The sequence below is a fragment of the Pygocentrus nattereri genome, chromosome 29 (assembly GCF_015220715.1).
Source record: "Pygocentrus nattereri isolate fPygNat1 chromosome 29, fPygNat1.pri, whole genome shotgun sequence".
Lineage (NCBI taxonomy): Eukaryota > Metazoa > Chordata > Actinopteri > Characiformes > Serrasalmidae > Pygocentrus > Pygocentrus nattereri.
Genome location: NC_051239.1, coordinates 2,293,586 through 2,311,705, shown reverse-complemented (window position 1 = coordinate 2,311,705; position 18,120 = coordinate 2,293,586). Strand labels below are relative to the sequence as shown.

General features: G+C 44.6%; 1 protein-coding gene across 1 annotated transcript in view; it reads right to left on the bottom strand.

The window, feature by feature from the left end:
- Positions 1–18,120, bottom strand: part of lrrc75ba (leucine rich repeat containing 75Ba) — a 56,282-nt gene that overhangs the window by 9,946 nt on the left and 28,216 nt on the right. Inside the window, exon 3 of the mRNA XM_037536052.1 lies at positions 17,615–17,727. Coding sequence (XP_037391949.1) covers positions 17,615–17,727 — 113 coding nt within the window. The remainder of the gene's footprint in view (positions 1–17,614; positions 17,728–18,120) is intronic.

Genomic DNA, 18,120 nt, shown 5'->3' with positions numbered 1-18,120 from the left:
TACATAGCAGTAAAAAGGGTTCTATTATTGTTGTTTTCCATTTTTGGTACTATATAGAACGCTTTTCGGGAAAGGTGTAAGATGGAACCATGTACAACTCATTCTCCATCAGTCTGAAGAATCATTTCACCATGTAAAGAACCATTTAAGCATGTAAAAGGTTCTTTGAGCGTTCATGACTCTATATAGAACCATTTTCTTTACTAAGGAACTGTTGAAGAACCATTTTTCATCTAGATTGAAAGTTCAGAATCTGCACTTTTCACAAACTTTCACCACTCATTGGTAACAATTGCAACACTTCGCTGTAGGTTACTGATCATAAGGCTTTATGACACCTACATAAGCTTATCATGACAACTGACATAACTCTAAATAAATGTTTATAAACGCTTATTCCAACAGGCGTAATTTGCTATAAGGGTTACATTGGCTGGTTAGCTGAAGTAGTCTTTATGGCAGATAATGCATACAGGAATAAGCAATTACAAACAGTTATGTAGGGTTATGTCAGCTGTCATGACAAGCTTATACAGATGGTATGTAGCCTCACGAACAGCACCCTTCAGTAACGTGTTACTTCTTCTTTCGGCTGCTCCCTTTAGGGGTCGCCACAGCGGATCATCTGGCTCCATCTTGCCCTATCCACTTCCTCCTCTACTTTCACACCAACCATCTCCACGTCCACCTTCACTACATCCATAAACCTTCTCTGAGGTCTACCTCTTCTCCTTCTGTCCGAACATTCTTTGCCCAATATATCCACTATTCCTCCTCAACACATGTTCAAACCATCTCAACCTGGCCTCTCTGGCTTTATCTCCAAACTGCTCCACCTTCACCGTCCCTCTGATCTGCTCATTTCTAATCTTGTCCATCCTTGTCACTCCCAACGAAAATCTCAGCATCTTCATCTCCACCACCTCCAGCTCAGCCAGCGTCAAATAAAAGCTGGATAATGATGTTGGGTCTATATGAGGGCGGAGCAGGTTAGCACAGAGAGCTGTCAATCAAGCTGCTCATGAGCCACGCCCACACAGTCCTCAGAAAAGTGTCCAAAGCCGTGTTTTTAGCAGATTTACATCTGATATTTTTCATTTCTACTTGGCTGGATGTTTAATGTGACACTCACGTTTGAAGGTTCACCAAACGTTTTTAACACTTTACTCCCTGTTTAGGTGAAACGAAAAACCGGTGTAAGAAGCTGCCAGATGAGGTTTCGGCCTCGTGTAGCACCGTACTTCATTTCCACTGACAGTCCTGGTGAACATTGCACTAATTCTGCTGCGTCACTCACCACTCAGCTCGTCTCGCAGCTGAAATTGCTCATTCCAGCAGCGTGGCTTTCACCCAAACACTGTCCCTGCCCCATCCCTCCATCTCTCCCTTTTTCTCTCTCTCTCTGTTTATTACAACATGAGTCCCATTATCAGGATCAATTTCTCCATCTCTCCATCTCACACAGACCCACTCAGTCTCACAGCTCTACAGGACGCATTATAAACTGCTGGACTCTGCTGTCTAAAGGTGACATCATTCAGCAGCTCAGAGTAAATCAACACCACTAATGCATGGCTCTAAAAAAATGAGGCGATAATTGAGCTCCTCCAAAGTAAAACCACACATTAACCATTCCACCATTTTTCTGGATCAGTTGCTTTGCTTTCTGTTTTATTTTGTACAATCTTTTGCACTAAGAAGTCAAACTAATCTCGATTCAAGCTACAGAAGATCAGAGGGAGAGTGTGGTCATGAAATAACAATTGGTGTCCGTAGATCCTCACAGCCGTGATGTTATTGGTGATAACTCCCTCCTCGAGTGCTCTACTGCTTTAATACAGCAGTTGAATAAATACAGTAAGAAATGAATAAACTGGCCGTGAACGCGGCGTTTAATATGTTTTAATGTTCAGTTCCTTCCTCCTAATTAGAGCTCCTTAACGAGCATCACAGAGTAACGAGCTCCGCCCACTCGCTGCTCAGCCGGCAGTTCGTTCTCCAGCTCCTTACACTAAATTCCCAAACTGTCGTCACCACTGAGCAGCTTTTCAGTCGGAAGCTGTGACAGAAGAACAGCTGAACAACCTGGAATCAGCCAGAAATGAACCCAACACCATTCGCCAGACGTGTCTGATCTTCAGAGTCGGACCAAATCAGACTGAGCCATAAAACTGACCCAATATCAGGTTCAGCTCAGTTTGGTCAGTTTCTCCAGATCAGTATTAATGTTGTTTTGTTCCAGCCGGTCTGTAAAGCTTCTTACAGCCCGTTTAGTTTGGCGAATGGTTGTCGGTCAAATGTTATCTTAAGTGTCCATTTTCAGTTTGTGGCAAAGAAAGAAGTAGAAACGTTCAAATGTCTAGAGCGTCTCCTACAGCTGTCAAGAGTCGTTGCTTAGCAGGGGCGTTTCGGCGGAGTGAAAAACGTGATGTTATGACGAAATAACAGCAGTTAGAACGCTTCTCAACCAATCAGCTCGCATGGCCGGAACTACCTGTTGTATAATTACTCTTTATTTTAAATACAGGGAATCAAACAAACAAAGCCAGACCATGTTTATATTATTTTTGCAAAAAATGTATTGCAAGGCCTCACCAACTCTCTCCAGGCACAAACATGTTCTTTCATATCAGTAACAGTCTGAAAACCTGACGCCCGTCATGACTGGTCCCTCCCAGTCCTGTCCATGTGTTTGTGTTGTTTTGGTTTTGTAGTCCAGCCCCCTTGTTCCCACCTGTGTCTTGTGATCCCTTGTTGGCCTTTGTCTTGATTGGTCTTTGTCTGAACTGTCTGGATTGTTGGATGTATTGTGTTCTCGTGCAGTTTGGAGTTTGATTCAGTGTTCATTTCGTCATGTCTGTCCCTCCTGCTCTCCGTGTTGGATGTTTGAACCGGGACTGTCTAGACTATGACCCTGGATTTGCCCTTGATAAACATCGCTTACCTCAGCACATGCGTCCGCCTCCTCGCTCCCAACCGTTACCACGCTGAGGATGTTCTAACATGAACACTGAACTCTAGGCTGCTTTCTATACAGGCATGACACAGTGTGGTAGGAATTTTGGGCCCCCTGAAATCTTTATGCAGGAAAACCTCAGAGGCCCCCTGCCTCACCTCATTTCCAAGAGCAGGACCTTTCACAACATTTTCATAACTAAATATTCCCACTCTTACTCCACAGGCAGCAAGCTGTGGATATTACTCCTCAGCATCATTTCATTCACTGTTAGAAATGAAGGTTCTGTGCAGGTACAATTTTCATTCATCAAGGTACAAAAAGTGTAAACGTTCCCTCAAAGGATCTACAGTGGTTCTAAGGTCTGACTGTGAAGCTTAAATCAGGTTCTCCAGGTGAAAAGTTGGTATTTATTCCTTTTCATAATCGAATGTTTTAAAACAGAGCAGTAGAGTAAAATCCAGGAGGGGAGGCGGGGCGTGTGGAGTCAGTACAGCTTGGAAAAGGTTGGAAAAGTTCTCAAGGTTTCTTCCTCCTGCTCTTAGGGAGATTTTCCTTGCCACTGTCGCCACTCATGGGGGCTCAGACCTGGATCTTTCTGTCAAGCTGCTTTGTAACAACACCTGTTGTAAAAGCACCATATAAATAAACTTTGACTTGATAAGAACTTCACTCTGACCAGCAGAAACTCAGTTAACCGTCATGCAAACTTCAATATGGTAATATGAACCAAAACCTCTCAGGACGTGGATGTGGATTATAGTCATCTTCTTGCTGTGCGCCGTCCCTGCAGCGGCAGCAGGTGTCACGGCTCCTTTGTCTACGGAGCCCAGATTCAATTTCTCTTCCAAATATAACTCCCGCTGCGTCGTCCCAGGCCTGCGTTACATACAGACGTTTGACAGTCCGATTCTGACCTGCAGCCCAGCACGGCAGCTGCGTCTCTGAGCGCCGTGACATTTCTGTCATCTCTGAGCTTGACAGGCAGCTTTGAAGCAGCTTTAGCACCAGCTCAGATCAAAAAGTCATCAACTCTGCAAGACGCTTTGTACAGTTTCTTATCCGAATTTCCCTTAATAAAGCGCAAGTGCTGCATCTTCTGAAAACAGTAGGCTGTGTTTAAGCACGGCGCAGCTGGTAACAGCGTAAAGCTGAGAAATTCAGAAAGAGAAGATGGACTTTCAGGCTTCCAAGCTGGTTATTTGTCTTATTTGTGATCAGGTGTCATGATGAATTACAGTCACTCTCGGCTCGTCTCACGTCTCCTGGCAACCAGTGAGTACATGTGTCATCCATTTTCTTCTTGTCAACTTCTTTCCAATCACAGAAGGATGAGGACTCGTCTAGAAATGCAGTGCTGCACACACTCGTCACAGAAGTGAAGCACATGGTTGCAGTTGGTATTAATTGTATTCCAGATATTTTTACCGTTTCGACTGGTTCATTTATCCTAAACGGATTGAAAATCTTGGATAAAGTTTGTAAAGGACAGCTGTTTTTTTCAAAAGGTGTAAAAACTGAAAAACAGTTACAGAATCACAATGAAGTGGAATTGGAAATCTTTCAGATTAGGGTTGCAACTAACAATTATTTATAGGGTCATATCACCCCCTGCGCTTCCTGTAGTGTATTACAGTCTGTCAGAGCGACTGTGTGGATCATATGAACATTATAGAGCTTTTTAAATGAAACAGTAGAAGCCGTATCGCCCCCTGCGCTTCCTGTAGTGTATTACAGTCTGTCAGAGCGACTGTGTGGATCATATGAACATTATAGAGCTTTTTAAATGAAACAGTAGAAGCCGTATCGCCCCCTGCGCTTCCTGTAGTGTATTACAGTCTGTCAGAGCGACTGTGTGGATCATATGAACATTATAGAGCTTTTTAAATGAAACAGTAGAAGCCGTATCGCCCCCTACGCTTCCTGTAGTGTATTACTGTCTGTCAGAGCGACTGTGTGGATCATATGAACATTATAGAGCTTTTTAAATGAAACAGTACAAGTCGTATCGCCCCCTACGCTTCCTGTAGTGTATTACAGTCTGTCAGAGCGACTGTGTGGATCATATGAACATTATAGAGCTTTTTAAATGAAACAGTAGAAGCCGTATCGCCCCCTACGCTTCCTGTAGTGTATTACAGTCTGTCAGAGCGACTGTGTGGATCATATGAACATTATAGAGCTTTTTAAATGAAACAGTAGAAGCCGTATCGCCCCCTACGCTTCCTGTAGTGTATTACAGTCTGTCAGAGCGACTGTGTGGATCATATGAACATTATAGAGCTTTTTAAATGAAACAGTAGAAGCCGTATCGCCCCCTACGCTTCCTGTAGTGTATTACAGTCTGTCAGAGCGACTGTGTGGATCATATGAACATTATAGAGCTTTTTAAATGAAACAGTAGAAGCCGTATCGCCCCCTACGCTTCCTGTAGTGTATTACAGTCTGTCAGAGCGACTGTGTGGATCATATGAACATTATAGAGCTTTTTAAATGAAACAGTAGAAGCCGTATCGCCCCCTACGCTTCCTGTAGTGTATTACAGTCTGTCAGAGCGACTGTGTGGATCATATGAACATTATAGAGCTTTTTAAATGAAACAGTAGAAGCCGTATCGCCCCCTACGCTTCCTGTAGTGTATTACAGTCTGTCAGAGCGACTGTGTGGATCATATGAACATTATAGAGCTTTTTAAATGAAACAGTAGAAGCCGTATCGCCCCCTACGCTTCCTGTAGTGTATTACAGTCTGTCAGAGCGACTGTGTGGATCATATGAACATTATAGAGCTTTTTAAATGAAACAGTAGAAGCCGTATCGCCCCCTACGCTTCCTGTAGTGTATTACAGTCTGTCAGAGCGACTGTGTGGATCATATGAACATTATAGAGCTTTTTAAATGAAACAGTAGAAGCCGTATCGCCCCCTACGCTTCCTGTAGTGTATTACAGTCTGTCAGAGCGACTGTGTGGATCATATGAACATTATAGAGCTTTTTAAATGAAACAGTAGAAGCCGTATCGCCCCCTACGCTTCCTGTAGTGTATTACAGTCTGTCAGAGCGACTGTGTGGATCATATGAACATTATAGAGCTTTTTAAATGAAACAGTAGAAGCCGTATCGCCCCCTACGCTTCCTGTAGTGTATTACAGTCTGTCAGAGCGACTGTGTGGATCATATGAACATTATAGAGCTTTTTAAATGAAACAGTAGAAGCCGTATCGCCCCCTACGCTTCCTGTAGTGTATTACAGTCTGTCAGAGCGACTGTGTGGATCATATGAACATTATAGAGCTTTTTAAATGAAACAGTAGAAGCCATATCGCCCCCTACGCTTCCTGTAGTGTATTACAGTCTGTCAGAGCGACTGTGTGGATCATATGAACATTATAGAGCTTTTTAAATGAAACAGTAGAAGCCGTATCGCCCCCTACGCTTCCTGTAGTGTATTACAGTCTGTCAGAGCGACTGTGTGGATCATATGAACATTATAGAGCTTTTTAAATGAAACAGTAGAAGCCGTATCGCCCCCTACGCTTCCTGTAGTGTATTACAGTCTGTCAGAGTGACTGTGTGGATCATATGAACATTATAGAGCTTTTTAAATGAAACAGTAGAAGCTGTATCGCCCCCTACGCTTCCTGTAGTGTATTAGGAGGCTGCGTCCTGTTCAGTGGCTCCTCACTCTTTAGTATGAGTGCTGTAAGGGGGGAGTGTTATCAGGGATGCAGAGACAGCAGTAGGGCGTGGGAGGGGGCACGACCCCGGCTGGTGGCCTGTTATTAATAAGAGATGTTGGCTAGCGTTTCCGTGGCCGCTTCGGGCCGGTCCGTCCCTCGGCCTCCCTGCGGAGCGTCTGCTCCGGCCTCCATACCGTTTTGTTTTTGCAAGCTCATAAATGATGCAAAATCCCTCCATTATTAATTCCAGCCCTCAGAGACTCTCATACTCTCCGCCCCTGTCTGTCCCGGTGTCTCTCCACCACTGCTCCTCTCTCTCTTTTACTCTGTGCTTCGTACTCCTTTACCCTCCGTCCTCCCGTCTCACTCAACTCGCTCTCCTTCTCTCACTCCTTTACCCTCCGTCCTCCCGTCTCACTCAACTCGCTCTCCTTCTCTCACTCCTTTACTCTCCGTCCTCCTATCTCTCTCTTCAACTCTCTCATTGTCTCAGGTTCATTGTCTCCATCACTCTCTCCCTCTTTTCTCCCTGATGGTGGCAGGAGTTTCAGTGTAAGAGCTCCAGTTTGGAGCTCAGTCTGATAAAGTCTTTAGTCTCTAAAATACGACTCGTAAACCCTCCTTTTCATTGAACGCCAGGGGTTGGCAAACCAAATGTGAAGAAGAGCCATTTTGCCCTTTCAACAAAAATCAAACCACCTTGGGAGCCACAGTTTACCATCTCGGCTGTAAACGTGTCTCCGTATTTGCTGATGCGCTAGTAAAGTCTAAGTAATATAAACAAAAACACAGACGTCGGCTTTAAGCTTCAGCTCGGCTATAGCTGCTTTTCTCGCATCTCCATCAGGAAACTTTTCATCAATGTCTCCAGAGTTAAAAATGGCAACAGCATACAAGCTTCATATGGAAATGAGCATGGATTCTTTTGGCCTTCTGGTGTACAGCTATAAGAAAGGAAAGGAAAGAACAGAGAAAAGAGAAGAAGCCCGTTTGTCTGTCTAAACTGGAGCTGGGAGCCGTGCCCTCGGCTTCGCCGCTCATGAGAGCAGCAGAGTAATCGCTGCCTTTAGAGCAGGAACACAGGAGGCTCTCTGGAGACCCAAACAGAGGTCAGCGGAGACGACAGCCTCCTGTGGACAATCTAGCTCTTGCCATGATCCCGCGAATGCATACTCTGCCTTTCAAAAGTTTGGAGACACTTTATTCCATTGTATATCATCCCTGTACAGCCCTAACAGAGGCAGTGAAGATAGGAGTGCCTTCTACTGCTATAAACCCTTTACTTCCTACATGTTATACGCTGTTTCATGGCTGTTCAATACGGGTGTGACGGTACATGTATTCATCCCGAACCGTCACGGTACGGACGTTACGAGCAGTCATATGGAAAACATGCGGTATGTGCATAGATTGATGAGCCTAATGCAGAGCCGAATTTCACAATTGCAATTTTCACCCACAAACCTCAAGCTGTAAACCATCGTCTGCAGCCAGAGCTGATTATCTGGTCTATCGAGGGTTCATAACAACAGCAGCGTCAGAACTCCTCACACCCGATCAGCTGTGAGGCTGAGTTTGAGGTGAACCGTGAGGGAGAGGTGAGAAAGTCCCTTTTTACAAGAAAAGGAGGTGCGTAAATGCTCGGTAAACAAGTTCCACTGTTGCCTCACAGACAGTTACTAACTTCAGAAATACAGGCGTTCGCATCACTTCAGCCACCACAGCAAGGTGAGCCACGACTGGAGAGCCAAGACTGAAATTCGACAATGCACCCAGAACTGTCAGAGAACAAACACACAACAATGCGGGAGTCTAAACTAAATCAAGGACATAAATGCTTCATGGAAAAATTCCTTCACAGCTCCCAGAGCACAGTAACGTTACCCAACTTAGCGAGAAATCAATGGAGGTGAAAATAACTATAACCAAAATGCTGGATCGGCCATATTAGCTGGAGATATTGAAACAGCTCGCTAACAATTAACTAGCTGGCAAAAAGCTAAACACACACCCACCAGCAGGGGGGGCGCTGAGTCGTCATGGTCTGTATCGCCACTGTGGACATGTCACACAAAACACCGGCTCTGGTCCACTGAATGAACATCTCCCCACCGAGCTTGCACTCTCTCAGATACCGACAGCTTTAGAGGGATAAAAAGGAAAACCGTTCCACTGAAAGCGGCTGCAGCCGCAACTTTAAACCCCAAACCACACATTAACATTAGTCAGCAGTCCTGTGATGCTGGCACAGAGATTCTTTTCCTCTATATGACAAAGTTTATTCCTTCATTAGCTGCACAAACTCCGATTCCTCTGGTCATCGTCAGCTGGCAAACCACTGCACCCGAGATATGGTTGTTTTCTCTTTAAACTCAAGCACTTGAGCAGCTGTACATGCTCAACTCCTCATCGCCGATACTGTTGCTGCTTTAGAGCAAGTAGTGTTACCCTGCAGTGACGACTTCAGCAGAGAACGTACGGAAATGTGAAAAGGGCCTCTTCTGCACAAAGTTTTACAGGTTTTTCCGTTTTTTTCTGCTCCAAACTACAAAATCACACAGATTAATTAACATTTCCCCATCGAGTATTAAGAAACCAATACAGACTGCAGCAGATAAAGTGACCTTATGGGGGCGCTATACGAAACTTAGTGGAACAAACTATAACTGGCGCTACTGTCTGTTCAAAATAAATAAGCTTTACTTCATGTATTTGGGTGTTTTTGTTGCTTTATGAATATTCTGCTGCTGTCGGAAGAAATCCTCGTATCTCCATTGTTTTTTGCCATAATTTGACCATTTTTTGCCTTTTAACACTGTGTAAATTTCACGAAGATCGGATCCGCAGAAACCGCCCTAAATTACTTAGAAGAAATTCTGGTTCCATCCCTTTTGGAGATGTGAGGTTTTTGTCAGGCAACATTTACATTTTACATTTACGGCATTTGGCTGACGCTCTTATCCAGAGCGACTTACAATTTGATCAGTTTACACAGGAAGGCCAAGGCAGTGTTAGGAGTCTTGCCCAAGGACTCTAATTGGTATAGTGTAGGGTGTTTACCCAGGTGGGGCACTGAACCCCAGTCTACAGCGTAGAAGGCAGAGGTGTTACCCACTACACTAACCAACCACCCAGGGATTTGCTTGTTTATTATGGTAAAACTAAAAAGTCACTTGGTTTGATCTGCACAGCAAAATAAACGCAACGTTATTTAAGGAGAGGAGCAGATTAAATGGCAGAAACAGCTTGTGTTTTGTGGGCATTGATGCTTGATATTTGTTATTGTGAATATTAAAAACAGGTTGAAAGAAAATTGTCCCCAAACTTTTGATAGGCATGTATGTTCTTAAGATGCGTATTTTTCATAGCTTAGAATTTACTGCACTCCGATGTTTCACCCTGTTGTTTAAGGTGTAAGGTTACGGTCTGGGGCGGTCTTTAGCCTCTGGTCAGGGGGACACGCTAAAGATGACGAGACATTTTCTCTGCTCCCATTGCCGTGGGAACGGTTGCTAACGCACATGCTCACAAGGGACCTGGTGGGCTCTGAAGCCTGGGACTCAAACATGCAATTCATAATGTGTTTTCCTGTTTTTAGCACTTTGTGAGGACTACATGCACCCATAGTGACACAAACAGCACCAGATATCTCCAGAAGTGAGGATATTTTGCTGCTTCTCGCAAGAAACCACGCCGTTTTCACCAATTACTGTTTTTTTTTTTTAATCTGAGAGACAAAAAAGCCTTTTGGTAGCGCTACAGTAACACGAGTGATTGGCAGCCCTCACAAAGACGGTAATACACATGTGTGTGGGCAGCCCTGCAGAAGCTAATCAGGGCTGAATTTCAGAGAGGTCTGAAGGACCGAGCGTAGAACCAGCTAATCAGAATTAAACCACACTGTCTGATTATGGAGGATCTGTGTTCTTACTCTCCGCATTAGTCATGCTGCCTTCAACACAGGCCGGTGATACTGTGTGCATATGAAAATCGTCCGATTGCGCCCCCTGGTCTAGTCATCGGTCACTGATGACTGATTATGGTGTGAGGGTACAGGCTGGTAGCTTTAAAGAGAGTTTCCACTGCTCACCAAGAAAGAAAGAGCGGTAAATAAGCGCTGCAGACTCCTTACGCTGGCCGACTGAGGATCACCTCACAGCTCCTTTCATGCCGTAATTTGTTTCAGCACAACTGCTTAAACCAGAGAATCAAAAATGCTTCCTGTGACCAAACCGCTCTGTCAGAAGCTTTGTTCTTGGTATGGTTTGGTAGTTCTTGATATGGTCTGGTCATATTTGGCATAGTTTGGTAGTTGTTGGTATGGTTTGGTAATTCTTGATATGGTTTAGTAGTTGTTGTTATGGTTTAGTAGTTCTTGATATGGTTTGGTAGTTGTTGGTATGGCTTGGTAGTTCTTGATATGGTTTGGTAGTTGTTGGTATGGTTTAGTAGTTCTTGATATGGTCTGGTCATATTTGGCATAGTTTGGTAGTTGTTGGTATGGTTTGGTAATTCTTGATATGGTTTGGTAGTTGTTGTTATGGTTTAGTAGTTCTTGATATGGTTTGGTAGTTGTTGGTATGGTTTGGTAGTTCTTGATATGGTTTGGTAGTTGTTGTTATGGTTTGGTAGTTCTTGATATGGTTTGGTAGTTGTTGGTATGGTTTGGTAGTTCTTGATATGGTTTGGTAGTTGTTGGTACGGTTTGGTAGTTCTTGATATGGTTTGGTAGTTGTTGGTACGGTTTGGTAGTTCTTGATATGGTTTGGTCATATTTGGCATAGTTTGGTAGTTGTTGGTACGGTTTGGTAGTTCTTGATATGGTTTGGTAGTTGTTGGTACGGTTTGGTAGTTGTTGGTACGGTTTGGTAGTTCTTGATATGGTTTGGTCATATTTGGCATAGTTTGGTAGTTGTTGGTATGGTTTGGTAGTTCTTGATATGGTCTGGTAGTTGTTGTTATGGTGTAGTAGTTCTTGATATTGTTTGCTAGTTCTTGATATGGTTTGGTAGTTGTTGGTATGGTTTAGTAGTTCTTGATATGGTTTGGTAGTTGTTGGTATGGTTTGGTAGTTCTTGATATGGTTTGGAAGTTGTCGGTATGTTTTGGTAGTTCTTAATATGATTTGGTCCTATTCGGTATAGTTTAGTAGTTGTTGGTATGATTTATTTATTCTTGGTTTAGTTTCATGGCTGTTGGTATGGTTTGGTTCTTGGATTTTTCTTGGTTGTTGTGGAGCTAAACTGCTGTAGCCTGAATAGGTAGGGCTAAACTGCTGTAGCCTGAACGGGTGGAGCTAAACTGCAGTAGGCTGAATGGGTGGGGCTAAATTGCTGTAGCCTGAATATTTGAATATATGTGTTGGTTTCTGTGACGTCATGAAGACAGAGAAATCAAACAAGAACAAGAACCATTCAGTATTATAGTGTCGAAATGTGCGCTAAAGCCAGAAAACCCAAGTTTTGTACTCAGTGAGTCAGAATCCTTTCTGAATGTCCAAGCAGACGGAAACGGGTAAAAAATTGTTCATCCAGCGAGCGCGAATGGGAATTCAGTCAGATAAACGGCAGAGGGAGGAGATAGCGGCTGGGAGAGATAACAGACTGGTGTGAAGGCGCTGGCATGGCCATGGCTGTTTTCTACCTGAGTGGATGCTTTCACACCTCTGATGAGTGTTCGCCTCAAACTCTCACCTTCCTGCAGGAGCAGCTGCTGATCCACCTGCAGACCAAACCTCAACACTCTGCACACACACACACACCATACTTACCTACCCGAGACGGTCATTTCAGCCCTTTTCACTGCAGTATGGGTTTAACAAAAACCACTGAGTAAAAAAACCTGGCATCCAGATTTAAAGCCTTTGAGGTGAATTTGCATGAAGATGCATATTTTACATTCCGCTCTCTAGGAGTGTCCTTCACATCGTGTGAAAACTTGAAGATGAACGGACCAATAGAGATGTTCCAAAATCACTTGGAATAAAGTCTCTTCACATTAACTTACATTAAAGGTGAGAGTGTTTTGTCCTCTGTGGTGAAGTTCCTATCTGTAGATACTTGTTTTTCTTTGGACAGTTACGATATATATAAATGTGTAAACCGCTGCTGTCGGAACAAAACCTCGTATCTCCAAAAGGAGGAAAAACATTTATAACTAAGTGCTTTAGAACTTTAAGCTCTTGGAGTTTTTCTATTGGTCCATTCATCACGAAATGAAAGGGCAGCTGGCATTTTCAAATTCTGTGAAAAATCCCAAACGACAAAAACGGAAATATGAGGTTTTGTTCCAACAGCAGTGATGTATCACTCCACTAACACTGGAAGAAAATGTTCTCTTCCCTGTACATCTTTTCTTCTCCACCTCTCTATTTGTCTTTCCTCCGGCGTTTTTAGCTGGGCTTTGTCAGAGCATGTCCGGCTCTCCCGCTGTGGAACACACACTGTCGGAACATTAATCACATTTGGTAATGGTATTATTGTATTAAGTGCAGGCTCCATCCACCCAGACCAAATCCCACAATGAGCTCAGCAGTCTGAGGAAGTCTCCACACGAGCTGCTGGGAAACCGATCCAAATTCATCAGAACAGAGGAGAGACACAGATCTGTGGTGGTGGTGGGTGGGGGGGGGTGGCTCATTTCCGTATGAAAAGAGCTGCATTACATTGATACGGAACATAACTGAACGAATATGCGCTCATTTCTTCAGGAAAGTAGTGAATATGAATAGATGTGAGATTATAGGCAGAGCTCACGCTGGGTGAAACGCACCATCAGTTGATTTAGTACCACCCTTGCATCCATGTGCATGGGCCATTTTAACAGAAACACTATTATACAGGGTGCTTCAAAAAGACTCATCCAATTTAAAAATGATTGATTTCACTGTAAATCGTCACAGATCAGTGCTGTGAGCTGTAAACGGTGTAAATGAGCATAAAGTTTATTATGTAATTCTACAAGGTCTCAGTCTGAACCTCCTCCAGCTGTACGGACGACATCAACACCACAGTCAAACTCATCCCAGACTGGACTGAGCGTGTCGGGCGTCGCTGCTCTCACGGCTCTTTCAGTGGGATTTCGGAGATCATCCAGTGCTGTGGAACCAGCGCCGAACGCTCTGAGCTGCTGGAGCTTCACTGCTGATGAAAATCCCGCTGCTCAGTTCTGACGGATTCACTCTGATTGACGTGGAGAACGCAGAACTTTATTTACCATCCAGAACCACCAAAGAATCTACACGAGTCTTCTGAGCTTATCTGGAATGCTGATGATGGAAAATAGTGGAAAATCTGGAATAATGAGTTTTCTTTGGGGACTATTTTGCATTTTGCCGCACAGCGCCCTGCATGTCTCCCTCCACCATGAATGGAATTGGAGTTCTCTAAACTCTCATAAAACAGCGTCTCAGTCATCAGGCAGTGAATTCAGAACCAGTTCATGTAGGAACTTTCTGTGAGGAGCTTTTAGAGGTATATTCTCTCTCTCTCTCTCTCTCTCTCTCTCTCTCTCTCTCTCTCTCTCTCTCTCTCTCTCTCTCTCTCTCTCTCTCTCTCTCTCTCTCTCTCTCTCTCTCTCTCTCTCTCTCTCTCTCTCTCTCTCTCTCTCTCTCTCTCTCTCTCTCTCTCGTTCATGGAACAGGCTCCAGCCTGCAGATTCTCTCAGCGCCACTCTCAGAGCCCTGGAGTGAACCCAACACAAACACAGAGCACAGAACACCAGAGTTTTGACTCAACACACCACACAATCACACGCAAAGTCCCCAGTCAACCGACATTTCCTTGGTGAAAATAAGTGAACCTTCTGAGGTCAACAGTAGCCACATTTCCATGCAGCCTAATAATCTGTTAATAATCCGACTAATAGCTCAATCGGAATACGAAGTCCAATTGAGACCATTCGGAATACAGTTTCTATCTGATTGAATGAGGTGGGTAATCCTGTAAATAATCCGTTAATCTTCTTCTTTCGGCTGCTCCCTTTAGGGGTCGCCACAGCGGATCATCTGCCTCCATCTTGCCCTATCCACTGCCTCCTCTACTTTCACACCAACCATCTCCATGTCCACCTTCACTACATCCATAAACCTTCTCTGAGGTCTACCTCTTCTCCTTCTACCTGGCAGCTCCATCTCCAACATTCTTTGCCCAATATATCCACTATTCCTCCTCAACACATGTCCAAACCATCTCAACCTGGCCTCTCTGGCTTTATCTCCAAACTGCTCCACCTTCACTGTCCCTCTGATCTGCTCATTTCTAATCTTGTCCAGCCTTGTCACTCCCAACGAAAATCTTAGCATCTTCATCTCCGCCACCTCCAGCTCAGCCTCCTGTCTTTTAGACAGAGCCACAGTCTCCAAACCATACATCATAGCAGGAATCCACCCACTCCATCCTGCCTGCACCCTCTTCCTCACCTCTTTTCTACACTGTCCATTGCTCTGGATGGTTGACCCAAGATATTTGAAGTCATCTACCTTTATGACCTCTATTCCTAATCCGTTAAATAGAAGAATAATATCCGTGTAAGCGCCTGTATCCGATTACATTCCCTATCGGAAAGTTTAAGTCCGTTCTGCATGTGCGTCGCGTCACAGTGAGAGTTTATACCGTTCAACACAGCGGAGCAGAAACTGGTCTGCAGAGGAGACGAAGTTCATGCTCTGATCTTTAAAAGACGGCGGTGGGACGGACGTCCAGCTTATGTGTCTCAGAACACGACATCTTCCTCTCGGCCTTCTTTAATAAGGACACATGAAGGACGTTTTCCTGAGTGTGACGTCATTTTAAAGCAGTTAGAAACACAATCACTGCTCACTGCTGCTCATCTCACTCTGACTGGACTCACAAGATGCTGGTTGTCATGGTAAGATTAGGATGATGATTTGTAGACCAATGAGTGTCTGCACTCTTGACTCATAGACCAATTAAAGGCTGTGCTCCTGACTCAAAGACCAGTTAGAGTCTGCGCTTCTGATTTACAGACCAATCAGTGCCTGCGCTGCACCGTTGCCTCATCAACCAATCAAAGGTGGTGCTACGCTCCTGACTCCTAGACCAATCAGAGGCTGCATTCCTGACTCATAGACCAATCAGAGGCTGTGCTCCTGACTTGTCAGAAAAACGCTACCCTTCCAGGCAAAATAAAAGTAAGTTTCTAGCAAGCAGCGTTCCTGAGATTTTAATTGATGTATGACATCATGGACCTGAGAGAGAAATTCTCTATAGAGAGTAGAGTACAGATACTCAGATCACACTTAAATATGGCATTTAATGGCTTAATGTATACTTATTTGCCAGGTTCAACATATTGGGAGAAAAAATGAAACAAAATTTAAAACATGCAATGACTTTTGTTCACACCTCACACACACAGACGCCTCACACACACACACCCACAGACAAGCGCTAATGCTAAGATATTGATCAGTTCTGTCTCTTTAGCAGAACACTGGTGCCAGATCTGTGGTTCCATCTGAGTTCATGAACTCAGCAGGTCCTGCTCCAAAAGCCCTGCAGCACCTCCTGCACTTCATCAAGCAGCGGAGCAGGCAGGAACACCACCACAGCTCCACTTCACACATATTTCGATATACCAAATAAAAAGCTTGATCGAACATGGCAGATCAAATAATGTAACATGACTGATTAGGTGTTTCCGCTTTTGTGGCCATAGTTACAAAAGATGACAGCAGGTACGAGTGGCCTGATGAGATAAACGTCACCTCATCTTATCAAAGAAAAGACAGTAATAGTGATATAAAGAATATATACACAGCACTCCTATCAGAAGATCTAATGCAGATCTCCGTGCAGAGTGGAGCTTAATGAGCTCTAATTCCTTACATTTACCTACGGACACCCCGCCAGAAATTACTGCAGTTTCACCAGCATGACTAATGAAATCAGCCTGTGAATAAACAGGCTGTGCTGGGCTGGGTAATAAACAGGCTGTGCTGGGCTGGGTAATAAACAGGCTGTGCTGGGCTGGGTAATAAACAGGCTGTGCTGGGCTGGGTAATAAACAGGCTGTGCTGGGCTGGGCTATAAACAGGCTGTGCTGGGCTGGGTTATAAACAGGCTGTGCTGGGCTGGGTTATAAACAGGCTGTGCTGGGCTGGGTTATAAACAGGCTGTGCTGGGCTGGGTTATAAACAGGCTGTGCTGGGCTGGGTAATAAAGAGGCTGTGCTGGGCTGGGTAATAAAGAGGCTGTGCTGGGCTGGGTAATAAAGAGGCTGTGCTGGGCTGGGTAATAAACAGGCTGTGCTGTGTTTGGTAATAAACAGGCTGTGCTGGGCTGGGTAATAAACAGGCTGTGCTGGGCTGGGTAATAAACAGGCTGTGCTGGGCTGGGTAATAAACAGGCTGTGCTGTGTTTGGTAATAAACAGGCTGTGCTGGGCTGGGTAATAAACAGGCTGTGCTGTGTTTGGTAATAAACAGGCTGTGCTGTGTTTGGTAATATACAGGCTGTGCTGTGTTTGGTAATATACAGGCTGTGCTGGGCTGGGTAATAAACAAGCTGTGCTGGGCTGGGTAATAAACAGGCTGTGCTGTGTCTGGTAATACACAGGCTGTGCTGTGTCTGGTAATAAACAAGCTGTGCTGGGCTGGGTAATAAACAGGCTGTGCTGTGTCTGGTAATACACAGGCTGTGCTGTGTCTGGTAATAAACAAGCTGTGCTGGGCTGGTTAATAAACAGGCTGTGCTGTGTCTGGTAATACACAGGCTGTGCTGTGTCTGGTAATAAACAAGCTGTGCTGGGCTGGGTAATAAACAGGCTGTGCTGGGCTGGGTAATAAACAGGCTGTGCTGTGTTTGGTAATAAACAGGCTGTGCTGTGTCTGGTAATAAACAGGTTGTGCTGTGTCTGGTAATAAACAGGCTGTATGGTGTGTTGGGTAATAAACAGGCTGTATGGTGTGTTGGGTAATAAACAGGCTGTATGGTGTTGGGTGATGAACAGTTAACTCACCAGGCCTGAGCTTTCCTCCGGCTCATGCTCTGTCTCAGCCACTTGGAGTGCGGAGTGAGGTGATAGATCAGCTGCCTGCAGATTTTATCCGTCGACTTCAGCATGTCCGAATCCTAAAAACACACAGACAGACAAGCTTCTTCACTTTCAGCTCTCCGTACATCGGCTATACATCCACAACGTTCTATACGCCGCGCCGTACATCCACAGTAATCTATACGCCGCGCCGTACATCCACAGTAATCTATACGCCGCGCCGTACATCCACAGTAATCTATACGCCGCGCCGTACATCCACAGTAATCTGCGGCATAAAAAAAAAATCATATACTACAGACATTTGTCACGATTTTTCAATAACTTAATTCAACTTCTGCTCGTAGTGCACTTCCCGGTGGGTAGTTAGCCTGGTAGCTTGCGTGACACGTCCTAAAATGTCTCTCCACGTTGTGCTGCTTTGCCGTTGCAGTGTCACACGCAGACACGAGACACACGCAGGAATCTTT